The 23,145-nt window shown below is 36.1% G+C and overlaps 1 protein-coding gene across 3 annotated transcripts in view; it reads left to right on the forward strand.

Moving 5' to 3' along the window:
* Nucleotides 1-14,375, forward strand: part of LOC148951935 (uncharacterized) — a 35,394-nt gene extending 21,019 nt beyond the window's left edge. For 2 of the 3 annotated variants that reach the window (XM_089089417.1, XM_089089416.1), the window contains exons 2-3: nt 308-537; nt 13,625-14,374. In XM_089089417.1, coding sequence (XP_088945543.1) covers nt 502-537; nt 13,625-13,900 — 312 coding nt within the window. In that variant the 5' untranslated portion in view covers nt 308-501 and the 3' untranslated portion in view covers nt 13,901-14,374. Of the gene's footprint in view, nt 1-307; nt 538-13,624 lie in introns of all 3 variants that reach the window. The other variant, XR_016141787.1, reaches the window with a different exon arrangement.
* Nucleotides 14,376-23,145: the final 8,770 nt, after the last annotated feature.

The following is a 23,145-nucleotide window of genomic DNA, read 5'->3' on the forward strand; positions in this document are numbered from 1 at the left end:
GTTGCCCTTTCAAAAATAGCGAGTTGCCCTTTTCAAAACTGTTTTCAAAAAGGGATTTTGGTATTTATCCTTCTATCCTCGTTTTCCTTCTTCAAAATTCTTTTCATCGCATTATTGTCTCTAATAGTGTTTCTAGTTGTACTTTTATTTATTTTATTTTTCTTACTTTTGTTTTTGTCTTCTGTAAATGAAGGGTTTGACAGATATTTGTCTCTGTCATTTTTGTTATGATGAGTTTTTAATAAATAAATATTATTTGCAGACATTTATTTGAAAACGAGTTTCCATTATAATTGATATTTTCTAGGTGGTGGAAATGCTCAAAATCAAACACCAATGGTACAGCCTTTCTATCAGATGATGCAAAGAGGAATACCATCAAGGAATAGTATCCAGCCGATGGTGCAGTCTCAGACACGCTCAATGTATTCATAGCCCACATCTGGTGTTCTTCCACCTCACATTACAAATCAACTTCCTCATGTCTCGCTGCCCACTCTTATGACAATTGGTCATCAGTCAGCATCCCTCTACCCAGTAAGGTCTAATTTCTAAATCTGTTAAAACGTAATTTAGTTGTACAATTTGACTAACAACATAGGAGATAATTGTTGAAGTACGTCACTATTAATAAGTGATCTTATCCTTTTTGTGTTTTTTTTTTGTGACTTTAAGACTCAGAAACCTCGATGCTTGGTTACATTTTAATTTGGCGAACTGGTAAAAGAGGTAAGCAACAGACATTAGCATATTATAATCTAGCTTCTAAATTAATTTAAAAATGGATTCGCTTATTATACTGCGGATTTTTTAACGTTTGATTCATTTTTTTTCTTTTTTTATGTATTCATTGAGTTGAAATTGTAGTAAGTCTCATTTTTCATTCAATTATCAAACGTTTAGTGAGGAGGATCTTTGTGGTCTTGTGAATAATTGTGCTGAGGCCTCTCAGATCGGTAAAACGAGATCGTTCAGACTGAAATTTGTGACCAAGCAGCATCTACCCTCCGCAATGAAACCTCTGCTTATTATAGGCTACGAACGAATTCCAGTCGAGGGCTTTCATTTTCTCCCGAGGCGTTGCTATAAGTGTCAGGCCTATGGGCATATTGCAAAGGATTGCTCTAATAAAGCAAGATGCTCAAACTGTGGAGGAGACCACACTAATTCCAAAGACACCCGTGCCAGAACCAGATGAAGTGCGGCCTGTGTGGCTCCGATAAGTACCCCTGCTACAGTTTCAGTTGTCGAGAAGCCAAAAAGGCCCTATCTAAGCGATGACTAGCTCCAGCACTCTGAAAATAGTGACGTGGAACATAAATGGCGGAGTACTATCTAAATTACCATTTTTAGAAAACCTTGCTGACAAATTTGACATTGTTTGCGAGCAGGAATATTTCCTGTCGGCTGAGGGACTCCAGCTCTTACAACTAAACGAAAACGTAAATGTGTTTGGCATTCCTTCTAGGAGGTCGGGAAGAGGTCGTCTCTCTGGTGGTGTTGCTATCATTGTCCGTGCCTCGCTTCGAGCCTCGACGTTTAAAGAAGCGGACTTTTATATTGCAGTGAAAATTGAAAATACTGTTGTGCTCTCAGTCTATATGCCAACGAACTACAGGAATGTCCAATCTGACAATAAGTTTAATATTGCTTGTGGAAAAGTAGCCGCTGTTTTTACATTATGCGCGGCGGAAAAAGTTTCCTGTTTTATTACCGGAGATATGAACTCTAACCTCTCTGATGCTAATGATCCGAGAGGTCAAATCCTGCTCGATGCCTGCCCAAGTTTGCGGGTACTGAGAAACAGAGTAGATTTCACGTATGTGCATAATTCCGGTTCCACGTCCTCGCTCGAATTTCTGCTGTGCTCTCCCGACTTGAGGACTCATGGTGATTGTGAGGTTGATATCAGCTTCTATGTTTCTGATCACCTTCCGGTGGCTAATGCCTTCATTATTAATGACCTCCTGAATTATGCCCCAAATGATGCTCCAAAGGAGAAAAAGTGGTTCCAGAAGACTGAAAGGCAAAAAGCTAATTTAGCCATGTTCAGGTCTGTGTGTGATGGAATCCTGGAAAAGATTAAAGTCCCTTCCTAGCTACTACTCCAAAGCTCGCCGATTGCATGTGATGAAAAACAAATACTTCTAAATATCTATTGTAGTGAAATAACTCACGCCTTGCGCTGTGCAAAAAAAACCGCGGTTCCTATTCGTAAAGTGAGAATTGGGTCATAAGTTCCAGGATGGTCGGAAAACCCAGCTTTGGTTAATGCGTTTCAACAAGCTAAAATGTGGTATAGTGTGTGGATTGATTCGAGCAGTCCTAAACAAGGCATTGTAAACAATGTTCAATTGTATACAAAGCGGTAGTTCTCCAAATGTCTTGCCTTGCATCGCTCTCATGTGATTGATGAAAGCAGTGAGTTGCTACGAGTCGATCCAAATAAAATTTCGAAATTCATAAAGAAAAATCGATCTTCAAAAGCGCCCAGTAACGAATCCGCCCCTGGTCAAAGTGAATGGAATAGTTATCTCATGAGCGAGTTTGCTTCAACTGTTCTTGAATTGGAGTTTACTTTTGAGAGAGATCTTGATCTCTGTTTATAATCTTTGGAACCGGATCCTGGCTATGTAGCCAGGGTGTCAGATGTTTGTTCAGCTATCTTTAAACTAAAAAAGAAGTACTCTAAAGGAGTAGATAATATTTGTGGTATGCATCTGATTTTCGGTAGTGAACTGTTAACAGTACATCTAGCATTTATGTTCCAAATGATTTTTAGTTGCGGTCTAGTGCCAGATATTTTTTGTACCGGTGTAATCACCCCTGTCATCAAGAAAGGTGAAGATCCATCTGAATGTTGTTCTTACCGCCCGATAACCGTTGCTCCTGTTTTTGTAAATTGATGGAGTTATTAGTTATTGAGGAGATAAAGTATGTCTGTAGTACGCCAGAATCGCAGTTCGGTTTCAAGAGAAATATTAGCCGCGAACACGTGCATAGCCTATTGTCTAATGTTTTGTTGGACGCAGATGCTAAAGGAGAAACCGTGGTACTTGCAGGCCATGACGTCCGCGGGGCATTTGATTCGGGTATCCATGCACGACTGCTTGTCTCTGCGTTTAAGAGAGGTCTTGACAGATCTATAATTGCTACTTATGGGAACATGTATTTTAAGTTGAAGGTTAGAGTAAGGGTACTAAAAAACCAGAGCCCGACTGTATCCGATTTCCTCATACAAGTACGAAAAGGCATTCGCCAAGGGGCTTCATCATCACCTTCTCTTTATAATAACAGTATCATCGAGGCTCAGAAGACGGTGAAAACGTGCTTTATTTTTCGTGGAATTGATTTGTCTCTTGTTAATTATACCGATGATATTTTAAGTCTGAGTAGATCCGTCAGTGGCATAGAGAGTAATTTCAGAGCTTTGTTTAACGAATATGCTAACATACGCCTAGAATCCAACTCCAGCAAAAGTGAGGTGGTCGTCTTTAATTGTCGTAAGAAAGAGTTGGTGCCTGTCATATTTGCACTAGGTTGTAATACTGTTACTGCAGCAGCATCAATGACTTACCTTGGTTTGCCAATGGGTCCGAAAAGCGTATGGGATGATTTTGTCATGCAAACGCCTATATAACCGCCGCATTCTAGCACGGATCTTCAATTCCTTTGCCACCCCTCATATCTTAGCTTTGTCACCTTTTTGGTCTTTGTTTAGTTTTGATGATAAAAAAACAATCCGTACAGTGTTCTATAAGTTTGCAAAATATCTGCTTAGCCTTCCCCCCTGGCGAAGAAACCGCCAGATTTCAGCACGTTACGGACTCGATGACCCCTTCGTCGTGATCGCGACCAGGAGGGAAAAGTTCCCGAAGTCTTTAGACCCAACGCATAGTATGTTTGAAGCTATAGTCAGTAATGTGTAATGGTTGTCTTTTTATGTAAATAGTTTAGCCATTGGTTTGTTGTTGTTTTTTCTTAGTTATTGAAGTATTAATTTAAGTATTTCGTTTGTTCGATGTGTTTTGTTGTTTTCTTTTCATTTTCTCTCTACTCCATTTTTACTTTTTTGTATTGCTAAAGATGGGTAATAAAAATCATTCATTCAGTATTAATATAATACCGATTAGGTTTTTTTTAAGACTACAAGTGTTCTAAGATGATTTTTTAACTTGGGTGTCTAAATAAAAACTTTATTTAACTGGCTTCGCGTATCCTGGACATTCTCAAAACCTGATTGCAGTGCCATCATACTATTTGCATACGGGATCCTATTCAAGAAATCCCTGAAAATCTAACCACTTCAGTACTAACAGAAAGTAGGCTGGTAACAAGAATTTTGATTATTGTTTGATGATAATGATGACCCATAGCCTATTAGTGACTTTAGAAAATGTGGTTGACACTGGGGCAAAGAGTGTTATTTGTAGAACAACTATCCTTGTATGACAGCCAATGGCACCAATTCAACCAATTCAAATGTTGGGTTGGGGGGACAAAATGTATTAAATCTGGGGGGGGGGGGGCAGTTTGTCTATTTTTCGTTTTTTTTTCAACGAAATACCAAAAAAGTTTTTTTTTTAATCTGGGAGGGGAGTAAAAACTCTGAGGAGTGGGATTACCTTTCCATAGAACAGTGGAGAAAGATCTACCATCCTAGGGCGATGTATCTACTATCTTCGTAAATTTTCTTTTTTTGCTACAACAAGACTTAGAAAGCTCAATACTTAGTTTCATTTCAATTTTGCCAACTTTCATGGACTATTAATCGTTTAATTACTACACTGTAGTTTTTTCTTCAGTGCCGGATTCCCTTTTTTTATATTTTTGTGGATTGGAAATTGTTGAAAATCTTGATTTTCTTTATTCAGTTATGACATCTTTGGTTGTTTATGTTTTATTAGAATACAAGGGCTTCTTTGAAATCACCACCTTTAGACATACAGATCTATCAATATATGGCAATATCTGCAGAAAATATAATAAAGTTAGAGAAGGATGTGGATAATTTTTAACATGTTATTTTCTGTCCATTTTAGAAAATTTGCCCAGTTGTATCAAAACCATCAGTAATGTATTTTATTTTATATTAAAGTTCTATTCCCAATTTACTGCTCCTTAAATGCAGTATTTTCTTTCAGTATTTTAAGAGCATAGAAAATGACCAACCGGTATTTCCCAGAAAAGGAAGCATTTTCTTGGCAAACATTTTAAATTTGTTCAAACAGACGCTATAAGAAGAAAGATCCCTTTACAGAAGCATCATCAATTTGTTGAGGCACCACAAAATCACATAGAAAAGCGTACTCCAGATTTTCCCCTCCTTAGGTCTTGGGATATTTACATTGAAAGTTGCCTTCTTTGGTATTGTCATTGACCCCCCCCCCCGCCCCCTCTAAATTATGGAAATTGACACCAGAACTCCTCTCTTGCCAAGATGATCCCTTCCAGAGACGAGGCGAAAAGGATGAGTCATCAAGACTTATAGGCGTGAACTGTGTTCACTATGCAACACGTTTAAAGAGAAACTAATCTGAAACTTGTCTGTGGCAATTTATTACTGCTTTGTGTTCAGAATGGCTAGAAAAAATATTGAATTGAAAGTTATTTTCGATTTTTAAATAAACACGGCTGATTTTTGCATAAAAACTTCTATGCCTTTTCAGCTATTTTTCGGCAAAAAGTATTTTGTAATGCTTCCATTAATAGCCTTAATATCTGTACTTTTGGTTTTTTTAATTAGAGAGAGAGAGAGATTTATTCTAAACAAACAAACAATTTAACATAAGTTTAGTGGCCACCCCAAGAAGTAAAAGATTGTCCAAGGGGGTGGCAAAAATAAACTAACATAACAAAACAATAAAAAAAAAAAACGAAAAAAATAATAACCTATCTATATCACAGTCCCCAAACAGCACCACAAACCTTAAACCTTAACATTTTCATTAAATTTGCAATAATATTCATAATCATCACCCCCAGGAGCCATAAAAATTTACCAATATCATTAAAAAAACTATATACTTATAAAAAAATAAATTAATTGTAACAACAAAAAAAAAAAATTCATGCATACTAAAAAGCATCCTTTTAATTACTATCTTAAACGAAGAAATATCAACTATATTTTTTATATTTTGATCAAGATGGTTCCAACTTCTGATTCCCCTGTGAAGCAAAGAAAACATCGATCGGGCCGAAACTACCAGTGGAATATTAATCTCTGCAGATGACCTAGTATCATAATCATGGACAGAAGATCTCAGGTTAGCCAAGCTATCAAAACACGGGAGGTTTATACCCCTCTGAATCCTAAAAATGAATAGAAGTGTATACAACTCCCTTAATCCGGAAGCTGGCAGTATCTTTACACGCTCATACACGTTTCGTACCGAATCCCGGGGTTGTAAGCCATCTAACAGCCGAACAGCGTTGTTTTGTAGAACTCGTATTGGCCGAACAATAGAAGGAAATGTTTCAAGCCAAACGCTACTACAATACAATATATATGGATGGATAAGAGAATAATAAAGAAGGCGCATAACAAAAGGAGGAAAAAATGCTTAAGTTTTCTCATTATACCCAGGTTCCGAGACACGGTTTTACAAACATAATGTACATGGCGCTTGAATGATAAAACATCATTAATATAAACCCCCAGGTACTTATAAGAACACACCCGCTTTAAAGCTCCATACTGTGTTGCAATATCCTGAAACCATGGATAAAAATCTGGTGAACGGGAAAAAATAACAAAATTAGTCTTACCCAGATTAATCTTTAATCTATTCACCCTCAACCAGGAATATAACCTTTCAATAGCATCTTTCAACGATGTCTGAAGTAATTCTTCTGTCTTCGCGGTACTAACAGCAACTGTGTCATCAGCAAATAATGACACCGTCTCATTCCTGGGATTTTTGACCATATCACTAACATTAAAACAACAACCTGGGATACAATCAGGCAAATCATTAATATACAATAAAAAAATAATCGGACCAAGAACTGACCCCTGCGGCAGTGTGGCCAGATCGTGAACAAAAAAGTAAGCCGCAGCCTTTGAAAAACAAGCCAAAAATAAGCCAGACAATTTTTTGCCCAAAATCTAACTTTACTTTTAATGGTGTCCAAGTTTTGACTGCCATTTTATAGAAATACTTACTACTTTTCAGGTCCTTTGATCCTAATGGCATTATCCACCTTTCAATTTGTTCCCTGTCTTGCGGAAGTTCAGTTCCAGTGTAGAGATTATTTTGAGGCTGCATTTAGTAGAATTGCGATAAACCGCTACCCCATGTGGAACTCTAGAGACGTTACAGAAATTCCCGCGCGCTATGCTCAGAAAATGCTCGACCATGCTTACTTTCCTGTCCAACAGTTCGGGGAAAATTATTGACGAGGACGCCCACCGGCTCAATTTCTCCTGTGTTGGTTCGAGCACTGTCCGTGTGTGTGCTGCAATTTCTGTATCCCATAATTTCACTGAGTCGGACCTCTGATTACTATAATGATACTCTGTGACCCAATGCAGCACAACTTACAATGCCTGCCCCAGGCCCTGGGGGGTAGTGAGGACACCTGAATTTTTGCTATCTGACTTTTGAGCAATTTTTAACTTAATGGTTATCGCAAAATTTTTATTGGATGCATTTGGGGACAAGGAGCATGGGGGGGGGGGGCTAGTTGCCCTCCAATCTCTTTGTACTCTAAAAAATTGAACTATAACTTGCAATTTCCAATAAAATAAGCCATCTCTGAAGTTTTTACAAGCATCCCTTCAATAAGAGCCATATATTCCCCAGGGCGTAACTTACAACACCTGCCCCTGGGCCCTGGGGGGCTGTGCTGACCCTGGAGTTTTTGTTAGATGATCTTTGAACTATTTAAAAAAAAAACTATCTCAAAGTTCTTATTGGATGTATTTGAGGAAAAAAGGGAATCGAGGGGAGGGGGGCTAGGTGCCCTCAAATCCCTATTGACTCTAAAAATTGTACGAGGACAGTAAATTTCCCATCAAATGAGCCCTCGTTGAAGTTAATATGAGAATCACTTCCATAGGACTTATATATGCCCCTAGGGCACAACGTACAATGCCTACCCGGGTCCTGGGGGGGTTGTATTGTCGCCAGAATTTTTTTTATATGATCTTTGAACATTTTTATTGGATACATTTAAAATTTTTATTGGATGCATCAGGAAAAAAAGAGGTTTGGGGGGGGGGGAGCTGGCTACCCACCAAAATCTTGTGATGCTTAAAAAGTGAACTAGAACTTTCAATTTTCAATCAAATGAGCCCTCTCTGAAGTTTATATGAGTATTCCTTCCATTAGGCCTAATGCCCAAAACCTCCCCCCCCATGGAAAAAATTCATACATATTTCTCAATAGCAAATACTTTATATAAACAATGGACAAATGTCATAACTTAAATACCTTTCTCCAGGGGTTTTGTGGGGTCAAGTTACGCTTGTAGTTATGTTATTTCGACTGATTAAATCTTTTAAAAATTAATATTTTCCTGGTTAATTTTTATTATAAGCCCACCCAGCATGAGCAGTCTGGAGGAGAGTATGGAGGAGTTGAATTCGAATTTACTTGGGGATCAATCACCCCAGGGTTAAACTAGAATTCCTCCCCTCAAAATAGGAACAAATTGAATCCCAAACTGCAATCCATGATATCAAACAGCTCTTAAAAAGGGAATTTAATGGATATGCCCAAGTATATGTTGATTGATCTTTAAGTGAAGAGGGATGTGGAAGTGGATGCTTTTTAAAAGAGCTCAGCCTATGCATTGTGAAAAAACACAAGGCAGGGACCAGCACACTAACAGCTGTAATCAAAAGTAGCTGCAATCAATTTGTGCTTAGAGACCCTAATTAAAGTGAAACAGAACAATTAACATATAGTAATATTCTCTGACTCTAAATCTGCTCTCTATATCCTATGAAACACTAACTTTGAAACACTGGGCATAGGCCTAAATCAAACCAAAGAAAACCTAAGCAGCCTTGGAAGATTAGGCTTTGTTACTAAGTTTCAATATATACCTAGTCATCTAGGTAAAGAAGGAAATGAAAAAGCAGACAAGATAGAAAAGCAAAAAGCCAAATGGAACCAGTGAAATCTCTAACTATAAGGGATACAACTAGATTATGACTAAAAACATTGCTTGAATTAAAGCCACCAAATTTATCCCCCTTTCCGACCAGCATACAATCAGTCTGGTTCAACTGCCCATGTTCAAGTACAGCTAACTTCAACCACCACTCTCCTTCATACAAAATAAAGCAGCCAAATGCAGAAGTTGCCAATAGCCCATTTTGCAGGTACTGTAAAAACACAGAAGAAACCCATGAGCACATACTATTGAATTGTAAAATACTGGAAAGAAAACTGTCAATGGATCTAAATCTACAACACCATATATAGTAGGTCAAAATACACTGACTATATTGAATTAGATAAACCCTACTATGATGTTACCTCACATTATTAGCTAATAACTGATTTACATCTTTCCATATTCATCCACATTTTGAATATTAATAAGCAGTGTTTACAACAAGGCAGTTTGCTATAGCAGTAACATAATTTTTAGAACAAGATAAACGATGTAGTAAGGGATTATCTCATTCAGTAAAAATTGAATTCTCCCAAGAAGAAGTGCTTGAGCTTATCATGAGAAAAGAAAAACACACTAAAGATTTGGATATATTGTCAACCCAACCCAGAAAGAAGAGGGGTCAATCTTCTGATTTTCAGGACACTTGCATTGACTGTCTACAGTTGATTGATTTAATTTAATATAACAATGGACCTTGTTTATTTCAAAATCTGAAAGGTTTTTTTCTAAATAACAAAACTATAGGATAACTTCCATAGTCGCTGTCTGTTAAAGCTAATGTCTCATGTTTAATTATCAATTTTGTGGTCAAGATTTGTAGACTATTGGCCAAGATTGATAATTCTGAAAATTAGTAGTGGTCAAGATTAAAGTCTCAGCTGCCAGGTAAAGGACATACTGCATTCTAATCAGAGATACAGATCAGATTAGGCACTGGCTAATCACTAGGAGTCTTACCCTATAGGCCTAGGCTACAGCAACAGTAACAAAGAAATCAGACATCAAAGCAAGGGTAACTCATCTACTCATCCTGCTTCTGTACTTATATATCTCTTTCTGATATTTTCATTAGTATTATATGGTACTTTATTACATATTAGCTATTAGTCTATATTATATATAACTAATTTCTCTGGTATATAACTATAGGCTAATACATTGGGGCAAATGAATATAAGTGAGTCTGAAACAAGATTGATTGCTTCAGGTTCGATTATGTCACATGCTGATGCTCATTACCGCTAAATATGGGGTTGCAAACCAGTCATGTACACCAGCTATTTTTCTGTGGCATGTACCCAATTTGCTGGTAGCCAATGCATTGAGGTACACACCTCAATGGATTGGGTACCTCCCCCCATACCAGTTAGGGATTAATTGTTTTATATACAAACATCAACATATAATATACTCCTTCACCACTGTAGCAGTATACAACAGGATCTGGACCTTAGAATTTGATACCTACATCTAACCAAGTGTACTTCTCCATATATAGCATAGCAGGACCTACTCCATATATAGCGTAGTAGGATCTATGCCATGTTTTATGTAGTACTGATTGTGGGATGTAGCACTCAAATTCTTAGGTACAGATCCTGTGGTGTACTACTGCAGGGGTGAAGTAGTACATTATGTTGATGGTAGTACATAAAACAATTAATATCCCCAACTGCCCCATAATGATTTTCACTTTTGCATGTATTCTGAGAAAACCAATGACCAATTTGCTTCTTCCTTTGAGCATATTTAAACTGATGTGATGCAAAGAAAACCTCAAATATAAATAAATGTATTTTCTCAGAATAGGCCTAGACAAAAAGTGAAAATGGGTTGGGGTACCCAACATATTGGGGGCAGTACCCAATGCATTGGGGTGTGTACCCAGTCGGCTAGGCTGTGTACCCAATCTGTTTGTACAGAGATACAAACCACAGAAAATAGCTAGAGCGTACATGACGACTCCTGGACGACTCACATGAACTGAACAGTTAAACAGGATCTGTAGATGTTACAGACATGCCTGTTATGAGTTTGATTCCTGGCGTTATTCTATACTAATAAATAACAGCTAATATATTGTACCTTCAGCTGTAGTTCAACCCCATGACTTAATGGCTAATGCTTTTTATGCTGTTGTTACGAAGCCACGTGTCTCTTAGGATTTGAAAACTTCACCGCAGTGCTGCGGTTAGATTCGTATTTTGACCATAGAGTTAAAACGTGATTTTGACCTTTCGTGAGCATTCGTTCGTTCGAAAATCGGATGAATTGCCAAAAAATATAAATTCTTCCCGAAAAAGTAAATCACGCCAAGAAATAAGCCAGCTCAAAATAAAAATAGCCAAGTTTTAAGCCACAAGCCAGTTCCAAAAAATTTTTCGCCAGTCGCCAACAAAATAAGCCAGTTTGGCGTAAAATAAGCCAATCTGGCCACACTGCCCTGCGGGACACCACTAGTCACTGGGCGGGCGCCTGATTGTATACAAGTCATCTTTACAAACTGGTACCGGTTACTAAGGAAACTCCGTATAAAGTCAAGAGCTTTACCTCGGATCCCATAGACCTCGCATTTTCCCAGGAGTAGGCCATGGTCAACTGTATCAAAAGCCTTCTGTAAGTCTAGAAACACTGCACCAACCTTAAATCCTTCATCTAAAGCTATGTTAATTATACTAGTAAAAAATATCAATGCATCCTCTGTCTTCCTATCTTTTCTGAAACCGAACTGATTATTATTCAACAATTTAAACTTCTCTAAAAAATAGGTCAACCGATTACTAAAACATTTTTCAATAAGACGAGAAATAACTGGCAAGACTGATATTGGGCGATAATTACCCAAATCATTTCTATCACCACCTTTATAAACCGGTGTCACTCTTGCATTTTTTAAACAATCTGGAAACCTTCCTTGACGGAAGAAATCATTAATCAGTGATGTCAGAACACCAGATATACAAGGGAAAATGTATTTTAGAATTTTTAGGCTAACTAGGTCACTACCGGACGAACTATTTTTCATACTATAGATAATATCCCTTAACTCATCTAATGTAATCATCTTTAGATTTAGCGATACATTTGCAGGAGATGGTAGAGTAGATCCAAAGGGTGGGTCATCTGGAGACGAGAAAATCATCTCGGCTCTTTGTAGGCCTACTGAACAAAAATTATTTAAAAACTCATTACATATCCCAGTACCATCTGCAATTATAACCTCATTAACAGTCACTTCAGTTGGTAGAATATTAGAACGCTGACCTATAACATTACGGATTATTTGCCAAGTTTTCAACGGGTTACCTTTAACATCATTGAACTTCATACCAAAATATTTTTGTTTAGCCTCACGGAGGAGATTATTCAAACAATTACGAAAAACACGGTATCGCTCTTTATTCTCATCCGTCGGTCTTAAAGCTTGTGACTTAAACAGTCTATCTCTTACATTTATTTTTCGAAGAAGGTCATGCGTTATCCATGGCTTCCTCCCATTATGTTTTCGACCTTTCGAATTCTTCACTGCTCCCACTTCCTTAACCATTTCTAAAAGCTTACTATAAAAGAGTGAAAATTTAGTATTTACATCACTCTCATTTCCAAACAGAGATACCCAATCAATATGAACCATATTATTTTTTAGTTTCGACAGGGCACTGCGATCAAAAACTACAACTCTTTTACTCCGTTCAGGAGTTTCTCGCTTAGGGATAGATACCTCAAAATCTGCAAAAACACCAAAGTGGTCAGATTCCACATTTACAAGAACTCTTGGCGATCTAAAAGGTGAATTGGAAAAAACATTATCCAAAAGTTTTGCAGACTTCCTAGAAACTCTAGTTGGGATGTTAATCGTTGGGAACAGCCCATAAGACATACACAAATTTAATAACTGAGAAGTCACAGAAGACTCCATATCCAGCATGTTAATATTAAAGTCACCTAGAAAGCTTATAAATTGTTCCTTTCTGTTTTATTGACTCAAACTCTTAATCTTAAACAGTCTAGCATAAAACATGTTCAAAATAAGCATTAATTGAATTTTTTTTTTTTGAAAGCTTTTAACTTCAGTTTTTATTGTTGAATAAATACGACTGACTTTAGTCTGAAATACGCTATATCTAGCTCTTATATCAGCAAAAATACTTTGTACAACTTTTCTTTAAATAGTGTTAATATCTCTTGTGTTTTCAGATTTTAGTATGTAGAGTATATAATTTTTTTATTTTTATTCCTAAATTTGGGGTGCTAGGTATTGTTAGATATCTGATTTGTCACTAGTCATTTATCAAGATTCTAGGTGACTATTGAACCTTTTTTTGAAAGAGCCAACAGAAAAACTTTTAGAGATAACTTCCCCAGGAAGATCATTCTAGATCAAAGTGCAACGTCGAATGAACCTAATTATTGTTTTGTTTATTTTTTAAGAAGTGCTTTGTTTCTTCTTTTTCTTTATTTTTGTTTTGAATTATTTAACTTGAACTTTCAGATAATGCAGCAAGTGAGCTCTTATGCCCCAATGCAGTCTCCAGGGCCTTCGCCAATAACTCCTGCCTCTTTTACTTTGAGTGTAGGGAGTTCACAGCAAAGTCCAATGTCACAAACTCCCATTCATCCATCTCAGACTCAACGCTCCCAGTACAGATGCATGAGCAGATTTCACACAAATATCCTCCAATTGTGTATGCAAGTAGTTTTGGCTCACCAGTGCAGGTTGTACAAAACAATGTGTAAAAGCCAAATGTCGGAATGTAAATATCAATAAAATGGATGGTCATGTACCTCAGTCACAGACTTTGACAACAGTGAATGAACCTCCTTTTGAACAAGTGCTCCTTTAACCTCCTTCAGTTGAATATAGCTGTAAAATATCTGTGAGTGGTGAAGTGGATAAGGAAAACAAAGTTGAAGAAGTTCAAAAACCTGTTGTGAACTGTGCTTGTGAGCAAATCCCAATTTTAAATGACACAAAAACACCTAATAAAGGGCCTCAAGAAAAGGGCAGAGCGTAAATTTTTCATCATAGGCATAAAATATCTAGATTTCCAGTACGAACTCTTCCAATCACCAAACAGGGAGAAGGATATAATATTATGCCTTTCTCTACTACTATCACATGTGATATTTGATGACAATAAGATCTGCAGCTCTTCTGCTTTTACGTTTTGGTTGTCTTGTCTATTACATTCACATTGTTTTGTATAGAACATTACCATACATAATAAAATAATTTTTTTTCATTATTGTGATCTTGGAACAGCGACCCTCCTATCACCCGACAATAAATAACAAAATAAAATTCTCTACATTATTGAGGATCCAACACCAAAAAAACAAACCCCCCCCCCCCCAAAAAAAGCCATAAAACAGCTAAAAAGTATTTAATATTTCCCTTTAATAAGAGACTTTTCATATGTCTTTTAAAGGAGCCAAGTGTTCGTGACTGACGAATCTCAGCAGGAACCAAGTTCCAGGCACGTCCCACAGTAACGACCAGATCAAAGTCTGAAGTAACCGAGGGAGTAGCCGGAATCATCACATCCTCTCAGTTTCGAACTGTATACAAATTTACTTCCCTGACTAGTTTAAGTAGTCCAGAAAAACAACATGGGAGATCTCCGTGGAAGAATTGATATGCCAACGAAGATAGAGATATAACATAAATATCTTTAATCTTAAGGAGATCAACAGGAGTGTGTGTAGCCGACTGGAGAACTCTTACCTCTTTCTCATGAAGAGCATGAACAGGAGCAGGTACAGAAGGAAATTTAGACATCCACACAGACGAACAGTAACATACATAAGGAAAAATTAGGGAGAAATATAAAAGACAGAATATGGGAAAAGGAAATAAACGCTTTAATTTACGGATGATTCCAAGTCCACGGGAAATTTTCACTCTTATTACTTGAACGTACCATTTAAACAATATATTTTCATCCAAAAGAACTCCCAGGAATCGCACATATCGATCCGTGGGGTGACTTATGGAGCCTCTTGGTGTAGGAAGCTCAGTAATTGTGGGACAGCTCACACCTGTACGGGAAAAATTAGAAGGTATGACTTTTTTACTTTTAAAGCTAGTTGATTTATATCAAACCAATTGAGTATCTTCTCAGTCATTGCTTGAAGCTTTAGAGTAAGGGATGACTCATCCGGAGCTGCAGCACCTAGACTAGTGTCATCTGCAAATGCTACCAGTTCTTCTCGACTATCAGATGTGGACGCCGACATAGTCTGAGAGTAACATTTGTGACACAATCCACAGCAAACATTGGTAATTGGGGTGTTAAGAAGTCAGTAGAGGTCGTTCACATAAATCAGGAAGAGGGTTGGCCCAAGAATAGAACCTTGGGGTACTCCGTATTTAATTAGAACTTCTTTGCCTGTATCTTCCATGGCGATAGATCTGTCAGTGAGGTATGAAGAGAACCAAGACAATGCTTCCCCAAGCACACCATGATGAGAATGTTTACAAATGAGGATCTTGTGTCAAAAGCTTTCTTTACATCAATAAAAATGGTTGAAGGAATAAGATTAGAATCTAAATATCGTCGTATAAACTGAAGAAGTTTATTACAAGCATGTTCTGTAGAATACTTCGCGCGAACCCCAAACTGATGCTAATGGAAAAAAAAATATTCTTCAAGAGATCTCACCAGACGTTTGAGCATAGCCTATCTACCTTTGCTCTGCCCTAGGAATGACACATGGACGGATGATGGATAGACTTTCCTATCAACAAATGAAACGACATCATTTTTATACAATCTTAAAAAGAGCTTATTCCAGATTTGCCTCTCAATTACTCGGACTATCTGTCTTGACTTTTTCTACAATCACCACCTACCATTCTTGTGGCCACCAATTCTGGCCTTCTGCTTCCTAAAATTAGAACCATAGTTAAATTCAAGTTGTCTTAACCATAGTTAAGACAACAAAGAACTTAACCATAGTTAAGTTCAAATTCAATAGTTAAATTTATGTAATAAAATTGCTACCCCTCTACTGAGGAAGAGGGTGAAATCCCTCTCTCGATTAACATGGCCTTGGAACAGGTTAATTTTCATTTTCCTAATGTTAGGCTATTGCTTAAATTTCATCAGAAAAATCATATGACTTTTTTTTAGACTTTTTGTTGGATTTTTTTTTTCGCCCAAATCTTGAAACCCTTGTTTCATCACGCTCTATTTGAATATGAATTTATGTCTTATTTTGGCTTTTTTTTTGAGTGGAAGAACGCTTCATTTTCATTTTTGTATTCCAATAAAAATAGTCAATATTAGCATTGAAAGATATTCTAGTACTATAGTTTGTAATCAAAAGGCAATAAAAGTAATGTAAAGTAAATTCACCTTCAATTTTTTACGGGATTAATTTTGCTTATAAACCTCAGCTTTTCTGAATGAAAAATGAAAAATGTGTATATACGTCCAGTCATTCTTGCAAAAGCGGGTAGGATAGACACTCATCCCTCTGTCTAAAATTTCGGCTGTATGTATTCCGCATCTAGCAAACGATTAAAAAAGCAATTAAACAACTAAATTTGGGCTCTAAAAAATTGTTTGATAAGCTAATTGATTGTGTCAAGTTAATTACTGTCTATATTGCCTATCGACGTTATTTTGCGTAATTTGTGGCGGAGTAGTAGAATATGAGTAGAATATTTTTATTTATAACACGTAAATAAATAAATGTCACATAACAGCGCACATGCCTGGTGGCATACTTTAGCGCTGAAAATATTGCCAACGAAAATACACAGCGATTTTCTTACTAAATTTTACAACAACGAAAAAGAAAACCCTAATGAACAAAATGCTTAGCATGTCATAAGATATTTCTTCACCAGTCTTAGAAAATGTCGCTTGTTGCTGCATTCTCGAACTGATGCTGGAATTGAGTTCCAGATTTTTGGGCCAATGTGACGGATGCTGAATCCCGCTCTCGATGTCGGGCGAATTTCGCACGAAAAGTCTGAACGATGCGTAGTAGGATAATTATGAAATTGAGAATTAGTTGAGAAAATGCTGGAGAAATTTACAGGTAAATTACTATATTGATAATCGTGACAAATACTAGAGATAGTAATTAAATGAAGTTGGTCCAAAGAAAAAATTCTTGAAGTCCCATATAGGTGTCTAACTGAAGTTCTGCAATCAACATTAAAAAGAATCCTCATTGCTTTATTCTGAAGTATTTGGAGAGACTTGAAAACAGACGGAAAGGTAGATGCCCAAACTGAAATGCAACAGAGAAAATATGGGTGGACGAAAGAATAATAAATAGATTTTAGAATAGCTTTAGGAAAAAAGTGACAAAGACGAGTTAGCATGCAGATATTTCGGTAAATTTTTAACGACAGTGTTTTTACATATTTATGAAACGACAAATTTTCATCTAAAATAATCCCAAGATATTTGAACTGATCTACCGGTCTTAATTCAAGACCATTCAAAAAAAGAGAGAAGGTATCTGACACTACTGATCCAGTTCGCGAAAATAACATATATTGGCATTTTTTTCATTAAGAGCTAGTAAATTCCTTGAATACCAATGAGATACAGTTAGTAACATACTTTCGAGGTTCTGGAAAAGAACTGATAGGTCCCGGTGAGAAGCAAAAATTACTACATCATCAGCAAACATTAAAATTTTACAAAGAGGCAAAACTTCTGGCAAATCATTTATAAAAAGAATAAATAGAATAGGCCCAAGAACAGAGCCCTGAGGCACTCCGTAATTAATTGGAAAAGTTTCGGAACGGAGATCTCGAGATTTATCAACACAATCTAGTCGTCTCCCAGAAAGGTAAGATTAAAAAAATTTAACAGCTTGTGTTGAAAACCCATAAGACTTTAGTTTAAAAAGAAGCAACGAATGATTTACGGTGTCAAACGCCTTTGCGACATCAAGAAAAATCGCCAACGCGTGTTGACCATCATCTAGTGAATCATTAATATTTAGTAAAAGCTCATGAATTGCCAGTTCAGTTGACTTTCCTTTTAAACCATATTGAGACGCGTGTAAAATCTTACTATCAAATAAATATTTTTGTAATTTACTATTTGCAAGTTTTTCCAAAATTTTGCTAAAAACCGAAAGTAGAGAAATGCCTCTATAATCTGAAGGGTCAGTTGAACTCCCAGCTTTAGGTAATGCTATAACATTTGCTTTTTTCAGAAGCTCAGGAAAAACCCCATGCATAAGTGATAGATTAAAAATATGTGCCAACAAAGGTGAAATGCTTGACGCTGTTTGCTTTACGGTTTGAGCCGAAAATCCAAATTCGTCCTTAGAAAAACTCCGTTTAAGCTTCAGAATAACTTTTTCAATCTCATGAGGCTTAATCTCAGAAAAAGAAAACGAATTTTCCGCATGTTGCTCATTAACAGTAGTAAGCGCCTAATGCATTGAAAATATACCCGCAAACCTACGCCTGAGGCATGAATATGCGTGTATATTTTCAACGAATTGGGGTTACCAGGGTCATTTGCCTATTACAATGACCTTCCGGTTTTTCTGGTAGGTAATTCTAATCTAGAGGTCAATACATCTTTCAAAGAAGAACGAGTACGCAATACCGGTCCTAGTGTGATTGATTTTTTGGACAATTGCCTTTAGTCAAGACTAGTTTGTTAGGAATGTGTCGTTGCTAAAGCTAACTCTCATTGGAAAAAAGGGGTATAAAGCTTTTTGTTTTTGATAAGAATTGCACAATGAATTTATAGTTTTACGTGGGAATTTTTTATGAGACAATCAGATGTTGTTCAATATACGATAAATTGATTTGTTGTTGGGATTTGAATAAAAGAAATGTTTATGTTATTTGCTTGCGTGTATAGGAATTCCCATGTTATTTGCTTGCAGGTATAGATATTCCCTTGTTATTTGCTTGCATGTATAGGAATTCCCATGTTATTTGCTTGCTTTTATAGGAATTCCTTTGTTATTTTCTTGCATGTATAGGAATTCCCATGTTATTTGCTTGCGTGTATAGGAATTCCTATGTTATTTGCTTGCATGTATAGGAATTCCCTTGTTATTTGCTTGCATGTATAGGAATTCCCATGTTATTTGCTTGCATGTATAGGAATTCCTATGTTATTTGCTTGCGTGTATAGGAATTCCCATGTTATTTGCTTGCGTGTATAGGAATTCCCATGTTATTTGCTTGCATGTATAGGAATTCCCATGTTATTTGATTGCGTGTATAGGAATTCCCATGTTATTTGATTGCATGTAAAGGAATTACCATGTTATTTGATTGCGTGTATAGGAATTCCCATGTTATATGAATTCATTTATAGGAATTCACATTTTAATTGTTTGCGTGTATAGGAATTCCCTTGTTATTTGCTTGCATGTATATGAACTCCCATGTTATTTGCTTGCATGTATATGAATTGTCAAGTTTTTTTGATTGCGTGTATAGGAATACCCATGTTATTTGATTGCGTGTACAGGAATTCCCATGTTATTTGCTTGCATGTATAGGAATTCCCTTGTTATTTGCTTGCATCTATAGGAATTCCAATGTTATTTGCTTGCGTGTATAGGAATTCCCATGGTTTTAGCTTTCAATTATACGAATTACCAGGTTATTTGATTGCGGGTATAGGAAGTCCCAGGTTATTTGCTTGAGGGTATAGGAATTCCCTTGTTATTTGCTTGCATGTATAGGAATTCCCATGTTATTTGCTTGCATGTATAGGAATTCCTATGTTATTTGCTTGCGTGTATAGGAATTCCCATGTTATTTGCTTGAGTGTATAGGAATTCAATTGTTATTTGATTGCATGTATAGGAATTCACATGTTATTTGGTTGAGAGTTTTTTACATCGGAAGTAATTTTCTTGATTGTATATGAATTCCCTTGTTATTTGCGTGCGTGTATAGGAATTCCCATTTTCTTTGCTTGCATGGATAGGAATTCCCAAGTTATTTGATTGCGTGTATAGGAATTCCCATGTTATTTGCTTGCATGTATAGGAAATCCCATGTTATTTGCTTGAATTTTTATGTATTCCCATGTTATTTTGCTTGCATGTATAGGAATTCCCAGGTTATTTGCTTGCATGTCTAGGAATTCCCATGTTATTTGCTTGCACCTCTTTGTGAGCCTCTTTTGGATGTTTGTGTGTTTTCGGGCATTGAGTAACTTTGTTGGATGTGTGCGTCTCTTGTCTCCGTGGACTCTGCGTCTCTTTGAGCTGTTTGAGTCTTTTTGGTCTGTTTGTGTGTCTCTTTGAGCTGTTTGATTCTTTTTTATCTGTTTGTGTCTCTTTGGGCTGTTTGAGTCTTTTTTGGGTTGTGTTTGTCTCTTTTTGCGTCTGTCTCTTTGGGCTGTTTGTGTTTCTTTTGGCTCTGTGTATCTCTTTGGGTTGTTTGAGTCATTTTGGTCTATGTGTCTTTCTTTTGGTTGTTTGTGTCTCTTTGGGGTTGTGTGTGCCTCTTTGGGCTTTGTGTGTCTATTTGGGACGTTTGAATCTTTTGGTCTGTGTGTCGGTATGGGCGGGTGTTTTTTTTTGTGGTTTTTTGGTTCTTTTTGAGTTTTTCGTCTCTTTTGGCTGTTCTTCTAGTTTGACGGTTTTAGTAATTTTTATCTGTGTTGTTATCTTTTAGCTGTTTTAGTATTTTTTGTGATGTGTTTGTCTCTTTGGGCTTCTGTCTCTTTTGGCTGTTTGTGTTTCTTTGGGGTATGTGTGTCTCTTTGGTGTGTTTGAATCATTTTGGTATGTGTGTGTGTCTCCTTATTCTGCATGTCTATTTGGTCAGTTTTAATCTTTGTTGTCTGTGTATGTTTATTGTGGCTGTTTGGGTCTATTAGAGGCCTCGTTTGTCTCTTTGTGTAATGTGTGTCTGTTTGGTGGGTTTTAATATTTTGGGTTCGTCTGTCTCTGTATGGTCGTGTTTTTTGTCTCGTTTATCTGTGTGTGTGTCGCGTTTGTGGGTTTGTGTCAATTAGGTATGTTTGTTTTTATACTGATCCATGGTGTTTCTCTTTTGGAAGTGTGTGTATACTTATGCTGTATATATCTTTTGGCAGTTTGAATCTGTATGGTCTGTGTGTGCCTCTTTTGGTTGTTTGTGTCGTTTTGGGCTGTTTGTCTCTGTGTTTGATCTGTGCTTATCTTGGGGCCGTCTAAGTCTATATGAGCTGTATGTCCCTCTTTGGGCTGTGGGTGTCTCAGTGTGATTAGTGTGTCTCTTTAGGCTGTGTGTGTCTCGTTGGACTGTGTGTCTTTTTTGGGGTGTCTGAGTCTTTTTGGTCTATGTTTGTCTCTTTGAGCTGTGTATGTTTCTTTGGGCTTTGTGTGTCTCTTTGAGCTATGTGTCAATACGTTTAAGCAATAAATATCTTTAAGCTTAACCCGTCTTTATTCTTTAGAATAGTTCTATTGTAAGCAAGTAACAAACTCTTTCCTGAAGTCACCTCTTGGATACACAATGCAGAAACTTCATTTAAGAAACTATGAAAAAATTGTAAGTAAGTAACAAATTCTTTCTTGAGGTCACCTCTTGGATACACAATACAGAAATTTCATTACATAAATTATGAAAAAATTGTAAGTAAATAGCAAATTCTTTCTTGAATTCACCAGCTGGATAAACAAAAAGACATTTCGTTCAAGAAATTATGACAAAATTCTAAGTAAGTAACAAACTCTTTCTTGAAGTTACATCATGGATACACAATGCAGAAATTTCATTTGAGAAATAATGAAAAAAATTTAAGCAAGTAACAAACTCTTTCATGAAGTCACCTAGTGGATATGAAAAAGTTGTTAGTAAGTAGCAAATTCTTTTTTGAATTCACCTGCTGGATAAACAAAAAAAGACATTTCGTTCAAGAAACTATGACAAAATTCAAAGTAAGTAACAAACTCTTTATTGTTTTCATGACTTAGATACACGATGTAGAAATTAAATTCAAGAAATTATGAAAAAATTCTCAGTTTAAGTAGCAAATTCTTTCTTGAATTCACCTGTTGGATAAACAAAAAGACATTTCGTTCAAGAAATTATGACAAAATTCTAAGTAAGTAACAAACTCTTTATTGTTTTCGCGAGTTAGATAAACGACGTAGAAATTAATTTCAAGAAATTATGAAAAAATTCTCAGTAAGTAACTATTTCTTTCTTGAAGTCAACTCGTAAGTAACAATTTCTTTCTTGAAGTCAACTCTTGGATACGCAATACGTTAATTTCATTCAAGAAACTTTAAAACAATTATAACTAAGTATCAAATTCTTTCTCGAATTCACTTGTTGAATAAACAAAGAGACATTTAATTCAGGGAATTATTACAAAATTCTAAGTAATTAACAAACTCCATATTGCTTTCAAGAGTTAGATATAGGATGTAGAAATTAAGTTCAATAAATGATTAAAAAATTCTCAGTCTAGGTAGCAAATTCTTTCTTGAATTCACCTGTTTGATAAAAAAAAAAGACATTTCGTTCAAGAAATTATGACAAAATTCTAAGTAAGTAACAAACTCTTTATTGTTTTCACGAGTTAGATAAACGATGTAGAAATTAATTTCAAGAAATTATGAAAAATTCTCAGTAAGTAACCATTTCTTTCTTGAAGTCAACTCTTGGATACACAGTACTGAAATTTCATTCAAGAAATTTTGAAAATTTCTGTAAGTAAGTAACAAAATCTATTTTGATTCCACCTCAGGGATATACAATACAGATTCTTCATTCAAAAAATTCTGAAAAAATTGCAAAGAAGTGACTTTATTTTCTCTTTATCAAATATAATTTTTACTTAGCTACATGATTCGGACATTTGATTCAGGAAATTATGAAAAAATTCTCAGTAAGTAACAATTTCTTTCTTGAATTCAACTCTTAGATACACAATACGGGAATTTCATTCAAGAAATTATGAAAAAATTGTAACTAAGTAGCAAATTCTTTCTTGAATTCACTAGTTGAATAAACAAAAAGAAATTTCGTTCAAGAAATTATGACAAAAATCTAAGTAAGTAACAAAC

This window comes from Artemia sp. Qi Xiang Cuo, chromosome 5 (assembly GCF_049724085.1).
Source record: "Artemia sp. Qi Xiang Cuo chromosome 5, ASM4972408v1, whole genome shotgun sequence".
NCBI classification, from domain to species: domain Eukaryota; kingdom Metazoa; phylum Arthropoda; class Branchiopoda; order Anostraca; family Artemiidae; genus Artemia; species Artemia sp. Qi Xiang Cuo.